Source organism: Suncus etruscus, chromosome 12, assembly GCF_024139225.1.
Source record: "Suncus etruscus isolate mSunEtr1 chromosome 12, mSunEtr1.pri.cur, whole genome shotgun sequence".
Classification (NCBI taxonomy): Eukaryota; Metazoa; Chordata; class Mammalia; order Eulipotyphla; family Soricidae; genus Suncus; species Suncus etruscus.
Window position 1 is genome coordinate 8,622,772 of NC_064859.1, and position 18,963 is coordinate 8,641,734.

Below are 18,963 nucleotides of genomic sequence, written 5' to 3' on the forward strand. Positions count from 1 at the left end.
GATCATAATACATGTTTCCAGGTAAGTGGGAATAATATTATTAAAAAGGAAAACAAGAAGAAAAAATGGTAAGAGGCAAGAAAATTGTGAAAATTATAGTATCTCACAATAAGGCCATTAAGTCATTGTCAGAATGATAAGTAAGCTCTTGTTGCTAGTTGATCATTCTGTGACTTCTTTTATTTATGCACCTTAGGTGGTTTCAGATACATGGTAGCATCTAAATTGGTGAATTTCTATGAGGATAATAATTAAAATATTGGAATTGTCACATGGCCATGAATGTGGCCATGTGGTCCAAGAATTCCAAACACTGTTGCTGATACTGTCGCTTTTGTGGGGCATGGTTTCAGCTTCCAAGCCTTACAGAAGTATGAAAAGGCAGGGAGAGGGTGCCACATTTACTCCAAAAAAGTCCTGGTGGTGTCAGCTCAATTACTAGCATAGCTGGAGTTTTGGTCAAATTGGTGTTCTTTGCAAAGATCTGTAGATGAGTGATGAACCTGAGCCATTGTTGGGGCAGCAGTTGTGGGTGGTGAATGTAACTGGCATGGTTTTGTCAGGACAGGAACTTAGCTCACTTTATCCTTCTGAGTAAAAACTTCATTTTCTACATTAAAGGGCTGGAGCAGGTAGGGTGATTGCCTTGTACATGGCTGACTCAAGTTCTATCCCTGGCATTCCATATGCATCCCAGTGCATTGCCAGGAGTAATTCCTGAGTGCTGAGCCAGGAGTAAGCCCTGAGCACAGATAGGTATGGCCCCCAAAGCAAATAAAATTCAATCAAATTAAAAATTAAACCTGGGGCTGGAGCGATAGCACAGCAGGTAGATTGTTTGCCTTGCAAGCAGCTTACCTGGGTTTGATCCCCAGCATCCCATTTGGCCCCCGAGCCTGCCAGGAGTGATATCTGAGCACAGAGCCAGAGGTAATCCCTTAGCACCGCCGGATGTGGCCCCCAAGCCAAGCATATATACATATATATGAAATCTGAGTTGTAAGGGCTCCTAAAATAATTTAGACTAGTTTTCCTAAATTGTGTGCTTTTATTTTATTTTTTGGGACACATCTACAAGTGCTCAGTGGTAGTGCTGAGATAGAACCTATGCTTGCCGGATGAGGGCAAGTACCTTAACCTCTGTACTTTCTTTCCAAACTTTTGTAGGTGCTCTTATTTGATAAAATTTTGTTTGGTTTTGGGCCACCTCCAGCAATATTCAGAACTTACTCCTGGCCCTATACTCAGGGATCACTATTGGCAGTGCTTAGGCACATTACTATATTCTCTAGTCAACCTTCCCCCGTGCAGTGTGTGCTTTTACAGGCATACTAATTGCAGTACTATTTACAATAGCCAGAATCTGGAAACAACCCAGGTGCCCGACAACAGATGAGCGGCTAAAAAAACCGTGGTACATTACACAATGCAGCTGTTCGGAAAAAAAATGAAGTCATGAAATTTGCCTATACGTGGATAGACATGAAGACTATTATGCTGGGTGAAATGAGTAAGAGAGAGACACACACAGAGAACAGACTCACTCATCTATGGGATTTAAGAAAAACAAAAGACAGTATGGTAATAATACCCAGAGACAATAGAGATGAGGGCTGGAAGGATCAGCACATGATATGAAACTTACCACAAAGAATGCTGAGCAAAGTTAGAGAAGTAACTGTACTAACAACTACCGTGACAATGATAGCCAGAGAGAGAGAGAATGCCTGCCCAAAGTCAGGCAGGGGCTGGGGGAGGAGTGAAATGGGGAACATTGGTGGCAGAAAATTGACACTGGTGAAGGATGGTGTAAATCAATGACTGAAACCAACTGCGATCATTTTTGTAACTATGATGCTTAAATTAAAAAATTATTTTTAATAGAGTTAAATTGAGGGCAGGTAAGAAGTGTTATTTTGTCATATAAGAACAAAAACTACCAAGAGCCTTAGAGATAGTACATCAATACAGCTTATAGGGCACTTGCCTTGCAGACAGCTGACCCATGTTAGATTTCTGCATCCCCTATGAACAAAACCACCTACCACTTGGACCTTTTTCTCCTTCCTTCCTTCCTTCCTTCCTTCCTTCCTTCCTTCCTTCCTTCCTTCCTTCCTTCCTTCCTTCCTTCCTTCTTTCCTTCCTCCTTCCTTCCTTCTTCCTTCCTTCCTTCCTTCCTTCCTTCCTTCCTTCCTTCCTTCCTTCCTTCCTTCCTTCCTTCTTCCTTCCTTCCTTTCTCCTTCCCTCCCTCCTTCCTTCCTTTTTGCTTTCTTTCTTTCTCTTTCCTCCCTCCCTCCCTTCCTCCCTCCCTTCCTTCCTTCCTTCCTTCCTTCCTTCCTTCCTTCCTTCCTTCCTTCCTTCCTTCCTTCCTTCCTTCCTTCCTTCCTTCCTTCCATCCATCCTTCCCTCCTTCCTCCCTTCCTCCCTCCTTCCCTCCCTCGTTCATTCCCTCCCTCCTTCCCTCCCTCGTTCATTCCCTCCCCCATCCCTCCCTCCCTCCCTCCCTCCCTCCCTCCCTCCCTTCCTTCCTTCCTTCCTTCCTTCCTTCCTTCCTTCCTTCCTTCCTTCCTTCCTTCCTTCCTTCCTTCCTTCCTTCCTTCCGTCCTCTTTCTTTCTTTCGACACCAGAAATCTAAGCCTTTTATTTTTTGGTTTTTGAGCCACACCCAGTGATGCTCAGGGGTTACTTTGGCTATGCGCTCAGAAATCGCTCCTGGCTTGGGGGACCATATGGCATGCCGGGGGATCAAATCACTGTCCGTCCTAGGCTAGCGCTCGCAAGGCAGACACCTTATAGCTTGCACCATCGCTCTGGCCCTTGCCTTTTTTTTTTTTTTTTTAAATTAAACTTTAGATCAGGATCAGGCAGAAATTTTTGAGTAGGACAATTAGGCTTCAGAGTTAGCAAAGGAAAATAGCTCATACGCTGATCTGGAAACCAGGTAACCTAGACTTTGGAAATGATTCCTTGAACTATAATGTTAAACATTAGGGGAAATATATGCCCTAAGATTTTTTAAATTTAAGATTTCATTTCATGCTTACAAATCTCATTCAGAACATGGTATGAGCAAATTTAACTAAGGTCCATAAAGGATTAACTCATTACTGATTACCTAATCAGCTTTCTTCTTTTTGGGAGGTCATCTTCCACATGTGGGCCATCTTCCACATTGGGGGTAGAGGAGTATACCTGGGTTCTCATAAGTGATAGAAATAGGGTAGACTATAGAACCTTGCCAAGCCAGACTCCAACCTTGGTCTGCCATACACAAGACAAGCACCTTATGCTTTGACAATGGATTTGGACCTTGATCTACTTGATTGTGGCTGTTGTTTCTACATTTCTTTCCCACTTTAATAAAATTATTTTTCTTTTCTTTTTCTTTTCTTTTTTTTGGTTTTTGGGCCACACCCGGCGGTGCTCAGGGGTTACTCCTGGCTGTCTGCTCAGAAATAGCTCCTGGCAGGCACGGGGGACCATATGGGACCATATGGGACCATATGGGGACCTTTGGTCCTGGATCGGCTGCTTGCAAGGCAAATGCCGCTGTGCTATTTCTCAGAGCCCAATTATTTTTCTTGGGTTAGATTTTTCTCCGTAAAATTTTACAACCAGCATTCGGTTCCTTCATTTTGAGATTTTCAGTTCTTTTGAAAATGTCTCAGGGAATTTTGTTTTCTGATACTCAGTGTCTGGAGCTGATTGGTTTCGGATTTCCTTGTGGCCTACCAATAGGTAAGCCCAAGTGGGCTGAGGATGCGGTGGTGCTGCTCTTGGATCGAACTGGGTCATCAGCATCAACATCCATAACCTCTGCACTCCCTCAGCCCTTGTTCTGCGGTCCCTCCCCCAGTTTAGACATTCTAAGTGGTCTGCTAGATGCAACCTACCGAGGTGACAAGAGGTGGCATGGGACTTTGGGGACAGAATGCATCCGTCGGGCAAAGACAGAAACAGAGCAGGCCATGCTTGCCTTCTCCCTTTCCCCTCTAGAGCAACCCCCAGGCACAGCATTGTCATGCTTAAGACTAGTGAGCTAAGTAAGAGGCGAAGACGCTCAAACGCAAGCCCGGAATCGACGGGTCAGGTCGGGCTGTTTCTTTCCTTCCCACCGAGGTGACAGGACAGCTGGTCTCACATCAGAACCTGGGTGTCGGTAATGCGGCCTAAGGGGAGTGAGTGCTTTAATGAAAGAGCAGAGGCCCAAGCCACGCCCGAGAACAAAGGTCCCGCAACTCTCCGGGAGGCCGGAAGCTGCCATTATCCAGGCTGGTTCGTTCCCAGGCGGAGCCACGCCAGCGCCCGGAGCCCAGGAGGGGCCTAGAGGATGCTAACAGGGAGCCGCCGCCGCCGCCGCCGGAAGTGGCGCTCGACCTGGGGCGGGGCCGGGGCGGGGCCAGAGGCCCCAACGCGCGTGCGTCGCAGGCGGGGGCGCCAGTGCGCAAGCGCGAGCGGGCGGTGTCTGGTGACGCAAGCGCACGGGCGGCGCTTCTGGCGCATCCGGTTCCGCCCTCTCCCCCGTCGCGGCCGTCCCGGGCTTCCGGCCGAGGCCCTTTCCCAGAGTGCTCCGCGCCGTGAAGAAGCGGCGCCCGGGCTGCGGGGGCATTTTGTGGTGGCGGCGTCGGAGGAGCAAGATGGCGGCGGCGTGACCGGCTCCCCGGCGGCAGCAGCGGCAGCGGCAGCGGCAGCGGGTCGCCGCCCTCGCCTCACCCCGCGCCTCCGTCCAGCCGCCGAGACTCGGGAGCGCGCGAAGCGGAAGACGGCCGGCGGCCGCCGCGGTCCCCGTTGAGCCTCCGGGCGGCGCCGGCCGCGACCAGCCGAGACCCGGGGGCCCCCGCGCGCCGAGTGTCGGGGCCCGGCGCCCCGCCAGCCCGCCCGCCCGCCCGCCCGCCTCCATCTTGGCAAGGATGGCGAGCAGCAGCAGCTCCAAGGCCGAGTTCATCGTCGGCGGCAAGTACAAGCTGGTGCGCAAGATCGGCTCCGGCTCCTTCGGCGACATCTACCTGGCCATCAACATCACCAACGGCGAGGTGCGGCCGCCGGCCCTCGGGGCAAGGGTGGGGGGCGCCCGCGGCCCCGCTCCCCCTGCGGCGCTCGGGCTCCCCGGTCGAGCTCCTGCCGACGCGCGACCAAGGGGCCCGAGGCACGGCGTTCTGGGGGCAGCCGGGGAGTCTTGAGGGTGAACGCGATCGCACCCCCACTTCCCTGATGGTTCTGATTTGTTCGCATGCTGCTGGGACTGTGTGTGTGTGTGTGTGTGTCTGTGTGTGTGTGTGTGTGTGTGTGTGTGTGTGTGTGTGTGTGTGCTCGTCGGCTTCCCCCGAGATGCTGCCGACTCCGTGCCTGCACCCCCTAAAGAGGCCTCGGGGACGCCCCGTCTCTGAGCGAACAAAGAAAAGGAAAGGCTTCTGCTGCCCAGCCCTCGCTCGGCTCCTTCTTCCCACTCGTTCCGGAAACTCCGCAGTGCCAAGCTGGCTGCAGAGTCGCCGAAGGGAAGGGACGCCGCCTCTCCTCTCGCCCGGCCCTGCCCTGCCCTGCCCAGGTGACCGTGATGTGATGATGTCGGTAACCTCCGCGCCTCTCTTCTTCCCTTCTTCCCCTGCAGGAAGTGGCCGTGAAGCTCGAGTCTCAGAAGGCCCGGCATCCCCAGCTGCTGTACGAGAGCAAGCTCTATAAGATCCTGCAAGGCGGGGTCGGCATCCCCCACATACGGTAAGCGACCCCCGGGAGCCGAACCGGGCTCGGAACGAACGGGAGGAGATGCCCTGCGGGCGATCCCCGTCTCGGATCAACTCCGTCAGTCGGTCGTTTTTGGCCTCAGGCCTGGTCTGCCCCGGCCCCAGGGCTTCGCTAGCTGGCTAGGACGCCTGTCATCATTGGTTCCTGCTTAGACAGGTCGGCCGGGGCCTTGGTCGGCACCTCTGATGTGCTTGAGCTCGTCCGAGTGGATTGCTAGGTGCCGCTGGGACGACCCGACCCAGCCAGTTCGCGTTGCTATTGGAGCTGGCTGGGGAAATGGCTGCTCTTTTGTTGTGTTTTGTTCCAACATGTCTTCCTCCTTCGCTTAGAAAATGGCGGAGCGACGTGACTCAACCGCACATTCCTCCCCTTTTCTCTGCCCTGCTTCCCGAATTAGGCCGCCTTGATGATCCCTGTAGCGTTTCCCAGAGACTTAAACCTTTGAAACGCCCAGAATAAAGCTGCAGGCGGCTTTGGGTTCAAGGAAGAGATGGAAAGGACAGTGTTTGTGATCTGTCTGCAGCACATGCCAGGCGAAGTTATTAAGTTGTACTGTGCAGGATCCTTCAACGTTTTCTTAAAACAGGCTCATTACTCTGTTTTCCGCATTTCTGTTGATTAAGTTTTTATGGGCAGTGGTAAATTAGGTGGTTTGAAGAGTGAAGTATTGAACTTGACTGAAATCACTTGTGACTTAAGGACTCAATGTCACCAGTTTAACTTTAACCTGTTGAGTTGCTTGCTCGGTAACTAATCACATCAGAGAAACTGTCCTTTTGAGGATGAGATATAGGCAGGCGCAACTAGTACTAGAAACAGTAAGAGAATTGACCTTAGTTATGGCTAAAGAGTAATTTAACTTGGAGGTGAAGTGGATTCTTAGAACAAAGACTAGGGTAGGAGATTAAAACAACAATTTTTCTTCAGTTACCAAAAATAGTTGAATGATATAGTTTAGAATTAGTAAAATGTACTTAGCTTCTTTTTCCATTGTAGTTTCTACTCATCTTGATTTAATTATGGATTGCGTAGATCAATCCTGGTATTTGGGGGGGGCATTTTTATGAAATTACCCATCTGGGTATATTGTAGTGGAAAAATTTAATCATAGAATTTTCTACTGGTTTTAAGCAAATGAAAATTTCAAGGTTTTCCTAATGAGGCAAAGATGGAGTGAAATCTGAGAAGATTCTCCCAAAAAACCAGCGAACACGTTCAGCCTGTATTGGAAAATAAATTTGTTACCGTGGAAGAATAAATGTCTTGATTATAAAATATCTAGTTTATCTTCTTGAGATTAAAACAAAAAGTCAACTGCATAAACCTAAAGACTTCTTTGCCTTAAATTACATTTCACCTCACTCTAGTTTCTTGTTTAGTTTTTCTGTGTAGTGTTTCCTAGAATTTTATAAGAATGTAGTTAGGTCTGACTTCTCAGAATGTTCCTGAGATTCATCTATGTTGGAAGGTTTTGTAGATTTCACAAGTTCATAGGTTGAATTTAATCTATCTGAAATCTTTTTCAGAGCTAAATTTAAATTAAATATGCCCTTTTATCTGGTAGCTTTTGGAAGGGAGAATTGGCAATGCTCAGAGGATACTCCTATACGGGGTGCCCGGGATTGAACCTGGTAGACTGCAAAACAGACACCTGCTATGACTTTGGCCCCCTTATCTGGTAGCTTTTACGAACAACCATGAGACAGATTAATTAGGTCAATGAATTCTTGAATAACGAAGTTAACTTCTGAACAAAAACAGTAAGTTGCTATTTGATGAGTGCAGAGAATTTGGCAGTCCTCATAGTTATGAACTGTGGGGTGGAGGCTTCCAGGGAGAGGAGATAGAATTTCAGGATCTGCCTCTTTAAGAAAGCTTGGGGAACTGGTTGAAGGAGGATATCCTGTAATACAGGTTGGCTTTTGGGAGTAAGTAGGAGGGTGAGAGTAAATTAGTTTTAGGAGTGATAGTGTGCTCATCATACGAGAAAAAAAAAAGTGCCCTATTGGTTTAAAGCAAAGTATAAGACGTATAAATATAATAAGGGCCTGAGCCATAGCACAGAGATAGAGCGTTTGCCTTGCTCACTGACCAAGGACGGACCTGGGTTCAATCTCTCCCATATGGTGTCCAGAATCAGGAGCAATTTCTGAGCGGCATAGCCAGGAGTGACCCCTGAGCATCACCAGGTGTGGCCCAAAAACCAAAAGGAAAAAAAGGGGGGGGTGTTTTTTCACGAAATCAAGACGTATAAGCATCCTTTATTTGGGTGGCCACAACCTCCTTTCCTCTCAGTTTATTTCGCACCTCACTTATATTTATTGTATTTATTTATTTATATATTATATTTATTGTACACCCAATATTTACTGGGCAAATAAATACTTTGGCTTAATTAAATAGCAACTTATTATCCAAGTCTACGGTACCTTAATCAAGATTTTGCTAGATTTGTACTTTTTCTCTTCTTCCTCCTGAGGTCCCCCCTCTCTGTTTTTAAGATCCTTTGGGGGATATTCTAAAACAAGGAATGAAAATTACCTGGCATACAAAGTAGACCTGCCTACTGAAACTCATTGTAAGGCAGGGGTCTCAAACTCAATTTACCTGGGGGGCCATAGGAGGCAAAGTCGGGGTGAGGCAGGGCCGCGTAAGGAATTTTGCTTACCAAATATTTGCGATTTTTTTCTTACTAATGCGATTTTTATTGGATTATTCGGTAAGAGAATAATCGCGAATACTGCGATATTTGAAGGCCGGCCGAGGGCCACAAAATGTTGTACGGAGGGCCGCAAGTTTGGGACCCTTGTTGTAATGGATCTGTTATTAGTAACCAACATAGAGTAATGGTGAAAGGATGGTGTTAAGACTCTTGAGATTTTTTTTTTTTTTTTTTTTTTTTTTTTTTTGGTTTTTGGGCCACACCCGGTGACGCTCAGGGGTTACTCCTGGCTATGCGCTCAAAAGTTGCTCCTGGCTTGGGGGACCATATGGGACGCCGGGGGATCGAACCGCGGCCCGTCCTAGGCTAGCGCAGGTAAGGCAGGCACCTTACCTTTAGCGCCACCGCCCGGCCCCGACTCTTGAGATTTTTAAAATATGAAAACTTTTGGACCCTGTCAATAGCCCCTCAGTGAGAACTCTATAAAGTTGCTGTATTTCTGTTATAACTGTCCTTTGCGCAACTCCTAAGTGTTCTTCAAAGAAGCATTTATGATACGGTGAAGCTCAAAATAATGTCTGTATGATATCTTTAGCTACTTAATCCTTCTAAGTAAATTTGTGTGTGTGTGTTTGTGTTTGTGTTTATTTGTTTTTTTGGCATGGGAAAATGCAGGGCAAACTGGACAAAACGGTAAACTTTAGAGGTTTCTGCTTCTCACTGGGAAAAGTTGCATTCTGAGCTTTTGAGGTAGTTTTAAGTTTTAATTATTAAAGTTTGGATCTCTTGATTTCATTGTTGACTTTGGTTTGGCTCTTTAAGTTCTGTCTTTTTTTTTTTTTTTTTTTTTGCCTTTTGGGCCACACCCAGTGACAGTGACACTTGGGTTAATCCTGGCTCTGCACTCAGAAATTGTTCCTGGCTTGGGGGACCAATTGGGATACCAGGGGATTGAACCAAGCCGAATGCAAGGCAAATGCCCTACTGCTTGCGCTACTGCTCTGGCCCCAAGTTCTGTCCTTTTTTGGAGGGAGGGCTCATACCCAACAGCATTCAGATATTACTCAGAAATCACTCCTGGCAGGCTCGGGGGACCATGTGGGATGCCAGGATTCGAACTACTGTCCTTCTGCATGCAAGGCAAACGCCTTACCTTCATGCTATCCCCTCCAGTCCCAAGTTCTGTCCCTTTTTTTAACACCACCAATGTACCAGAGACCACTTAACCCTTGGCCCCATCTTTTCATATTTGGGTGGTTTCTCCACTCAATTTCTTTTCTTCTCTGGGGCCAAGGGTGTTCATATAGGACTTTTAAAATGCCAACCTCATCAGTTAAATTGATTATTTAGAAGGAAGTAAATTAATGAAGTTAATGGGCATGAATGTGTTGTCATGTTTTTTTTCTATCACTCTCCCACCCCTCCCTCCCCCAACTTACTGAATGTCAAGTGCTCTAGAAGACAAAGCAGTTTGCTAGTTCATTGGTTCTTAGTCTTCATCTTACCTTTTTCTGTCACTGTTAGTAGAGAACAAAGATGTGAATTTTAGCCCAGAGTATTGAATTCATGATAAAATGTATACTACAGTTAATTTATATTGACTTACTATAGATATCTAGCTATGGACTAATATGCTTAGGTAACAATTTGAATTGGATGAAACCTAGGAAGTATCTCATCAAGTGGGAAGACTGCCTTAAAGCCAAGGTAGCCTCATGCCTGCACATATTTCAGTGAGTTTTCATTTGATACTCAGATTTTACTTCCTTTTCTTGATATTTTATAGTTTACAAAGAAACTGGAAGGTGCTTCTAATTCTTATTTCCCATTTGATGGTCTTGGATTGCAAGTGATCAACCTGGGTTTGATCCTGGCATCCCATATGGTCCTGTAAGCCTGCCAGGAGTAATTGTTTCACATAGAACCAGAAGTAACACTGGTGGGTGTGGCCCCAAAACAAATAGATTTATTGGAACTCAGTTCATTTTAATTTGGAATAAATCCATGTGAATCACTGTTTTAGTCCATTTTAGACCTAGATTTGTATTTCAGAGTTTAAGTGGAACCTAAGGGTTCATTTAGTAAAATTTTGGTCATATGTTTGTGGTGGTTTACGAACTTTAATTACAAAAAGTATAATCAGAAAATTAGGTATTTTGTTTGTTTTTGGGCCACACCTGGTGGCACTCACGGGTTACTCCTGGCTCTGCTCAGAACTTGCTCATGGAAGGTGCCAGGTTACTTAACATATTGGGGACACCGGGGAGGGGAGGTGGGGAGGGTGGTCGAACCAAGGTCTGTCCTGGGTCTGCTGCATGCAAGGCAAACACCACAATGTCATCACTCCAGCCCAGAAAATTAGATTTTTTATTGAAGTCACATAACTAATGTGTTAATTGCATAGGTTTTACTGCTTTTGTTAACTATATATTTACTCATACCTAAATTCATGTTGGGCTCAAGTAGAGCTCATTTAAAATTAGTGACATTTGACTTTTTTATTTGATTTAATTTAGTCATCAAAACTATTCCTGATGATTTACAAATTTCAAAAACCTTTGTACCCTGTTTTAGAGACTAATAATAGTTTTCTTCTTGCAAGTCTGGTTTTTAGCTTATTTACTCCCTCCCATGAATTGGGAGGCTGGATAAGGTAGAGACTTCTTTATCCAGGAATATGGTTCTGAAAAGTGGACAGATGCTTTGATTTCTAAAAATCATCTAAAACCAATATGTGAGACAATTGTTCTTATTAGTATGCCCATACATTCTTACAAGAAAGAATTCCAGACTCTGTGAGTATACTGTCTACTGACAGAAGTATCTTTTACATTTTTAGCTGTACTGCCTGATACATAAAAAAGGTAATAAGAAAGATTCATTATAATTGAGGAGAGTGCTCTTTTTTGTTTTGTTTTATTTTTTGAGTCACACCTGACAGTGCTCATAATTCCTTCCTCTGCTCTCAAAAATTACTTGTGGCAGGAACCATAGGGGATGTTGAACTCAGATTGTTCACATACAAGGCAAGCACCCAACCTGCTATACTATTTTACTCTTGTTTCCCCAGGATAGAAAGATACTATACTATCATTCTGGCCCCTGAAACTGCCCTTTTGGGGGCTACACCAGTCAGTGTTTGATGGCCTTGAAACTATTTGGGGTGCCAGGGATTGAATCTGGGTCAGTCATATGCTGTACTGCTGCTCTGGCTTTTTCAAACTGCATGTTCCTTTACATTTATTTTGAACCATAGCTAACATTACTGAGGCTTTACTTAGAGGTTGCCTCCAGGTGTGCTAGAGTACCATGTACCAGGGATTAGTACCTTCAGTATGTATAGCCATGTACTCGGCCCACTGAAATGCTTTCTTTAGCACCTACCTATATGTACCATTATTGGTATCTTTAAAATTATCTTTTTTCTTTAATTCTCTTTCTCCTTTTTTTTTTTTTTTTTTTTTTTTTTTGGGTGGAGGCTTACATCTGGCGGTGTTCAGGGGTAACTTCTGGCTCTGTGCTCAGAAATTAGTCTGGGCAGAATGGGAAGGGAGGACCATTTGGGATGCTGGGATCAAACCCGGCTCAGGCCTGTGCAAGGCATACATCCTCACCACTTGGCTATCACTCCAGCCCCATCATCATTACTACTACTACTATTAATACTACTACTACTGGCTATCACTCCAGCCCCATCATCATCATTACTACTGCTACTACTACTACTACTACTGCTGCTGTTGTTGTTGTTGTTGTTGTTACTTTATTTTTAAAATGGTAAGTCTAGGGTTCCTAAATTACCCAGCAGTTCCTCTCCTTGGTATTTATCCTCAAGCCCAAAAACAAATTCAAAGGGGTGTATGCACATCTCTGTTCATTGCTTGCTGCACTTAGTTCTATAGTAAGGATATGGAAACCATTAAAATAACCAGTGACATGAGTGGGTAAAGAAAGTTGTGGTGCAGTCTCAGAATGGATGAAATCATGCAGTATATTGCAACTTGGATGGACTAGAGGCTGCTATGCTAAGTTTAAGTCTGGGAAAAGGACAGTTACTGGATATTCTTGCTTCCAGTGGTATATAGAATAGCAAGACAAGGAATTGAAGGTGTAAAATGTGGGCAACTCCTTGACCCAGGAAAGAAATCAGCATGCCAAGGAAGTAGATTCAGGAAAAGAAGAGGCTGACAAGTGATAACATAAAGCCATTGGTAGGGGCTTTGGGCACTCTTAAGTGAAAATGTGTCACCCAAATAATTATATTTAATTTGATCAGAGTGGTAAGGGGTGGGAGGGAAACCTTGAGGCTTTGGTGGAAGGACACTGATAGTAGGATCAGAGTTAGAACATTGTGTGCCAGACATGTTGCTGTTAAAAGCCCTGTAAATTAACCTAAGTCAAAAAAACCTTTTTTGTTTTTTGGGCCACACCTGCTGACACTCGGGGGTTACTCCAGGCTATGTGCTCAGAAATCTCTCCTGGCTTGGGGGCCCATATGGGACGCCAGGGACTGAACCAAGGCCCATCCTGGATCAGCCGCCGCATGAAAGGCAAATGCCCTACCGCTGTGCTATTGTTCCGGCCCAACCTAAGTCAATTTTTACAATTATTTTCTCTTTAGATTTTTGTTCTTTGTATAACGGGATCACATGGTTGTGCTGCTCAAACACTTGTACTCTCATGTCAGAGATGACTTTATTGTCATCTTTATTGTCAAAGATCCAAAAGCAGCAGTAGAACTGCTAGGATTGCCCCTTTGTGAATTGTTTGTTTGAGGTAGTATTGAAGATTGAACTTCTACCATTAGTGATGCTGTATTCTGTAGCAGGGAGTCATCAGGGCCACTCTGGCAGTTCTGTAGGGCTATGAATTTTAGTGTATGGACAGGTTGGGGTATGGTAGATACAAGGCCTTGTGTGCTATCACTTAGAGAGGGGTCCTCAAACTTGGCCTGCAAGGGACACTTATCTGGCCTGCAGGCTAGTGTTTTTGCCACCATTGCCTGTGCTGCTTAGTAGCCTACTTGTTCCAGCCCTTAGTGCTCGTGTGGGATGAATGTCACGTACTCTGCCTCGACTCCTTTCAGTCTCAGACATAGCTCCTCAAACTATAGTCCACCAAAAGCAGTCCCATGATTTAACTTTCCTTGTTCTTCATTTTAAATACTATATTTGTCCCTTTTCTGTTACAGATTTCTTTTTTAAACTTTATTTTATTGATTGATTGGTTTTTGGGCCACACCAGCAGTGCTCAGGTGTGTTATTCCTGGCTCTGCTCAAAAATTTCTCCTGGCAGGCTCCAGGGACCATATGGGATGTTGGAATAGAACCAGGTCTCTCCCAGGTTGTCTGCATGCAAGGCAAATGCCCTACTATCTCTTCAGCCTCTGTTAGAGATTTATTTTTGTTTTTGTTTTTTACCTAAGGTCTTGGTCTTCCAACAGTCTGAAGGACAGTGAACTGGCCCCCATTTAAAAAGTTTGAGGACCCCTGACTTAGGCAATATCCATTCCGCAGTACTTAGTATTTTGTTCAATATCTGCCTGCTAATTTGCAAGTATTAATATGGTCATACTAGTTTTTATCTTTTTTTTTTTTTTTTTTAATTTTGGTTTTTGGGCCATACCCAGCAGCGCTCAAGGATTATTCCTGGCTCTGAACTCAGAAATTACTCCTGGCAGGTTTGGGGGACCATATGGGATGCCAGGAATCGAACTCTGGTTGGCTGAGTGCAAGGCAACAGCCCTACCACTGTGCTATTGCTCTGGCCCCTGGTTTTTATCTCTTAAGGCTGGTGTAGAGTCTACCATCCTAAAAGTTACTGACAGCTTTTAGCATCCGAGTGGTATTGGCATTTATAGGATTTTTTGGTGGTTCTCATTTAATAATATCTGAGCGTTAAAATTTTGTACTAAAGAACTTGTTTCAGGGCTGCACTGCTCATGGATTACTCCTTGTGCTGGGGGACTTCATAGAGTGCTGGGGATTGAACTCAAGTCTGGCCATGCATGCAAGGCCAAGTCCCTTAGCTGCTATTCTATCATTCTAGCTGCTGCAGGACTTTTCAAAAAGTGAGATTAACATGGTAATAGTAACTAAAACATAGTTAAGGGGCCAGAGAGAGAGCATGGAGGTGAGGCATTTTGCTTTGCATGCACAAGAACTGTGTGGCATCCCATATGGTCCCCCGAGTCTGCCAGGAGCTATTTCTGAGCATAGAGCCAGGAATAACCCCTGAGCGCTGCCGGGTGTGACCCAAAAACCAAAAACAAAGATATCTACACCATCCATGTTTTTTGTTTGTGCATTCATTGAATGTACAGTGGAGAGGTTTACAAATAACCTTCTGAAAGGGTATTTTTAATATAGCTTAGCTGGAAGCTATTCTTCATACTATAGTTCCAAACTACAGGCCAAACAGTTGTGCTCTTGGGGTGACTTGTTTGGAAAAGGGTAGTGTAAGGTATGACAAGGTGCAAAGATTTTTCGTCCTTTGTAGTTGGAATGAGTGGGAGTGAGGATAGCCATACATATTGTCATGCTTGCACATAAGGTTTTGGTGTTCCCTGGCAGTGCATGATAAGAGGCTCTAACGTAAGGCCTCGTATTTATAAGGCAGGCAAAGCACTCTTCCATTGATCTGTCTTGTCCCCTGAGCTTTATAACCTAACATAATTGCCATTCTTTTGTTCATTTACTGTGCTGTTCACTCTATTTAGATAAAGGTCGTGACTTTTGATTTTATGGAAATAATTCATGTTGCCAGGTTTCATATTTCAACTAATGTTCCAGTTTATGAACCTCCATAATAATACTGTTTGTTTCTCTTATTAAGGGGGTAATGTAAGCTCTGCTCTGTAAATGAAAGCTTCGATGTTTAAAATGTCTTGGTGATTGTTTTTTTTTTCCTTCCTATAACCCCCTCCTCACCTCAGAAGATCCTTCCTAGCCTGTTAGCTAACCAATCTGACAACCAAAATGCAAAGATCTGAGCTGATGGTGCTACTTGAGCTTTGTGGGTCCGAGCATTACCAGGGTTGCCCCTCAGAGCTCAGGGACCTCCATGCTGATGTTAAGAGCATCATGAGTTGCAGGGATTAAAACCAGATTATAGCTGCATGTAAAGCATGCGCCTTGATCCATTTTCTCTTTTCTGCCCTGTAGTGAAGTGAATAAACTGTATCTTTGTACAGTATCTTGAGAAAAAAATTGTAATTCAGCCAGCAGATAGGTATAGAGGTAGATTTAAATGTCTATCTGTAAACCTATCCTTAACTTCCATATGGTTGTGAGTTTCCTTACTATCAAAAGGAATAGCATAATCTGAAGGAAAAAGGCAAGGGACAAATATTTGAATTCTATGTAAATCTGAAATAGTAATACAGAACAGTATGTAACACTACTATAAATACTAGACAGTGTTATTAAAAGTTGATCCAGTAAACTAGAGCTTTCAAGAATACACAACTTGTAATGTGACAATATATGATAAGTGAATCCTGGGTCAGCAATCAAAAACACAAGTTCTTATTTGAGTTTTGCTGTTTTAGCTTATAAAGCAAATTTTTTGGTTTTGATTTTTAGGCAGTTCTCTTGTTTCATGAATTTGTCATACCGTATTTTCTGGCGTATAAGACAACTTTTGAAACGGAAAAAAAGAACCGAAAATCGAGGTCATCTTATATGCCACTAAACAGAAATCATCTGGATGTTGCCACGAAATGAATTTTCCAACTCGATCCTGCAGCAATCACTGCAAGGCTGCTCGGACCTCCTCTAACTCAGCCAATCCAAGCAGGCTTTTGATACATGCAAATTATACAAAGTTCTGGACCCGAATCTACATTGTAAAAAGCCTGCTCAGATTGGCCAGAGAAAGAGAGGAAGTCTATTCCAGTAGAACCTTTGAACCTTTGCTTGTTGTGATTGGCTCACTGTGGTACATACAGTTGCAGCACAGGAACGTTGTAAACTTTGCCAAGGAACACAATAACTGCTGTGGCAAGACAATATGGAGTAACAGAAAAAGATGGTCTGACACAGTAAAATTAAGGGGTCGCCTTATACACCAGGAAAAAGTAGGTTGTTTTTTTCCTCTTAAGCTGTGCAGGTAATTTGAGAAAGGAGGCCCCAATTTTGATACTTCTAGATGAAAGATAGATTGTTCTGATTTCATGTATATTTACCTATTAGGTCTGCTTGAGATCAAGAGAACAGTGAGGGTGAAAAAAATAAATTTAGGACTAGATCCCTTAGTGTAAGTTCAGTTAGTCAAGGCAAGAAGAGAATCAGATAATAGGCTGTTGAAATTAAATAGTTTTTTTTTTTTTTTTTTTTTTGTGGTTTTTGGGTCACTCCCGGCATTGCTCAGGGGTTACTCCTGGCTCCATGCTCAGAAATTGCTCCTGGCAGGCACGGGGGACCATATGGGACGCTGGGATTCGAACCGATGACCTCTTGCATGAAAGGCAAACGCCTTACCTCCATGCTATCTCTCCAGCCCCGAAATTAAATAGTTTTAAGGATGAAATACAAGGGTATATCCACATAACAAAATAAGACTGAGTAGAGTAGTATACAGTAATGCTTAAATTATTGATTGAGGGATGTGATCTGAGAGCACTGGATTGGGGAAGTAAGAGACCAGATTTTGGGGTTCCTTTTATAAAGCTTCCTTGTTAGTATTGGTTGTGGGTAAATGGCACTGTTTCCCCTTTCACTTGTTTTCCTCACCTTATTTTTCTTTTTGGGCCAATGTCTTTATAATTGGGTTACAGACAAGCTGCTTAACTTTTTAAGGAAATCTTTTCTCTGAATATAATGCTTCCTTCATATTTTGTACTTGTTTTATTACTGCTTTTGATGTATGTATTCAGTTTACAACCTTTACCATTATTGATTTTTATTTTGTGCCATACCTGTTGGTACTTGGGAGGAAGACCCTGAGTTCCTGAATTTGAAAGCTGGGCCTTATCCCAGAACTCATGTATGCAAAGCTTACAGTCTTGCCTTTTGGGGGTTATCTACCCAGACCCTTAATTCATTTTTAGAATAATATCACACCCCTCGCACTTCCCCACAAAATTCCCCATTTTTTACCAGCACTAAATGACCCCTGAAGCTATTTGTTTCAATATATTTGCTTATTAGGAAATATTTAATACTATTTTTAAGATCCTTGAATTACGTTGTAACATTTTCTTATCAATCTCGTTCTCTGCCATTGACTTTAAAACAATAATTAAATGTTCGTTTACCTAGAAAGAAAAAAATATACTTTATCACTATCAACTTCAAACATGACTCACTTATTCAACCAATATTTAAGGTGGTTAGAAAATCAAATTCCAGGGTTGGCGATATAGTACCATAGAGCGCTTGTTTGCAAAGCCTCTTGCTTTGAGCGATCTCTTGGGCCCATAAAATAATTTCATGTTGATGAATTTCCTTATAGTTGAGTTTCTTTATGACATTTTATCAGCAACACACTAGTCAGCTGATTCTCTCACGTTGTATTTTATTTTGTACATCGCATGTCATTTTGAGGTGAGCTTTTATATGCCCGAGGGCAGAGGAAGGAAAGTATTGCCAACTATTTGGAATATGGTGCCAGAACTTTTGGCACAAACTAAAGGGGAAATTTGAGTTAGGTCTTAAGAATTTAGCAAAAATGTGCTAAAAACCAGGTTCGTTAACTTTCTACCCCTGAAAAAAAGAGGAACAAAACCAGTGATGAGGATGTTGGCAAGTGTCTAGGGCTGTGTCATAAAATTGAGTATATTGCTATAGTCAGCATTGATTCTATGTGTTTATATATACACACATACATATGAGTGTGTGTGTGTGTGTATGTGTGTGTGTGTGTGTGTGTGTGTGTGTGTGTGTGTGTGTGTGTGTGTGTGTGTATGGGTTTTGGGGCCACACCCGCCAGTGCTCAAGGGTTACTCCTAGCTCTGCGCTCAGAAATTGATTTGCCCCTGGCACACTCTGGGTATCATATGGTATGCCGGGGATCGAACCCAGGTCGATCACATGCAAGGCAAACAACCTGTGCTGTCTGTCGCTCTGGCCCCAATGCTTAATAATTTTTAGTTAAGATTCTGTTAAAAGATGACGAAATTAAATGATATAGGAAGACATAACCTATTAAATGTCACTTTAAAACTTAAATTTATTTTCTTATTCAGACAAGAAATGAATGTCACTTTCTATTGTCCATATTTTCATTTTGGGAAATGATTTTGTGTTCTTCTGTCGTTTGTTTGTTTGTTTGTTTTTCCCGTTTTGGTTTCGTTTGGGTCACACCTCGCAGCGCTTGGGTTACTCCTGGCTCTACGCTCAGAAATCGCTCCTGACAGGCTCGAGGGACCATATGGGATGCTGGGATTCGAACCACCATCCTTCAGCATGCAAAGCAAACACCCTGCCTCTATGATATCTCTCCAGCCCCACTCAGCTTATTTTTAACCCCAACCTCCTAATGCCAGAGAAATCTATTTTTGCCAGAAATATTTTAAATAGCATGTACATATTATTTTCTCATTTCAGAATCCCCATAGT

At 43.8% G+C, this 18,963-nt stretch overlaps 1 protein-coding gene across 5 annotated transcripts in view; it reads left to right on the forward strand.

Annotated features, from left to right (window-relative positions):
- The first annotated feature begins 4,904 nt into the window (after positions 1–4,904).
- The window catches only part of CSNK1A1 (casein kinase 1 alpha 1), a 47,142-nt gene continuing 33,083 nt past the window's right edge, over positions 4,905–18,963 (forward strand). For 4 of the 5 annotated variants that reach the window (XM_049785195.1, XM_049785198.1, XM_049785199.1 and 1 more), the window contains exons 1-2: positions 4,911–5,033; positions 5,609–5,715. In XM_049785195.1, the coding sequence (XP_049641152.1) occupies positions 4,911–5,033; positions 5,609–5,715 (230 nt within the window). Of the gene's footprint in view, positions 5,034–5,608; positions 5,716–18,963 lie in introns of all 5 variants that reach the window. The other variant, XM_049785200.1, reaches the window with a different exon arrangement.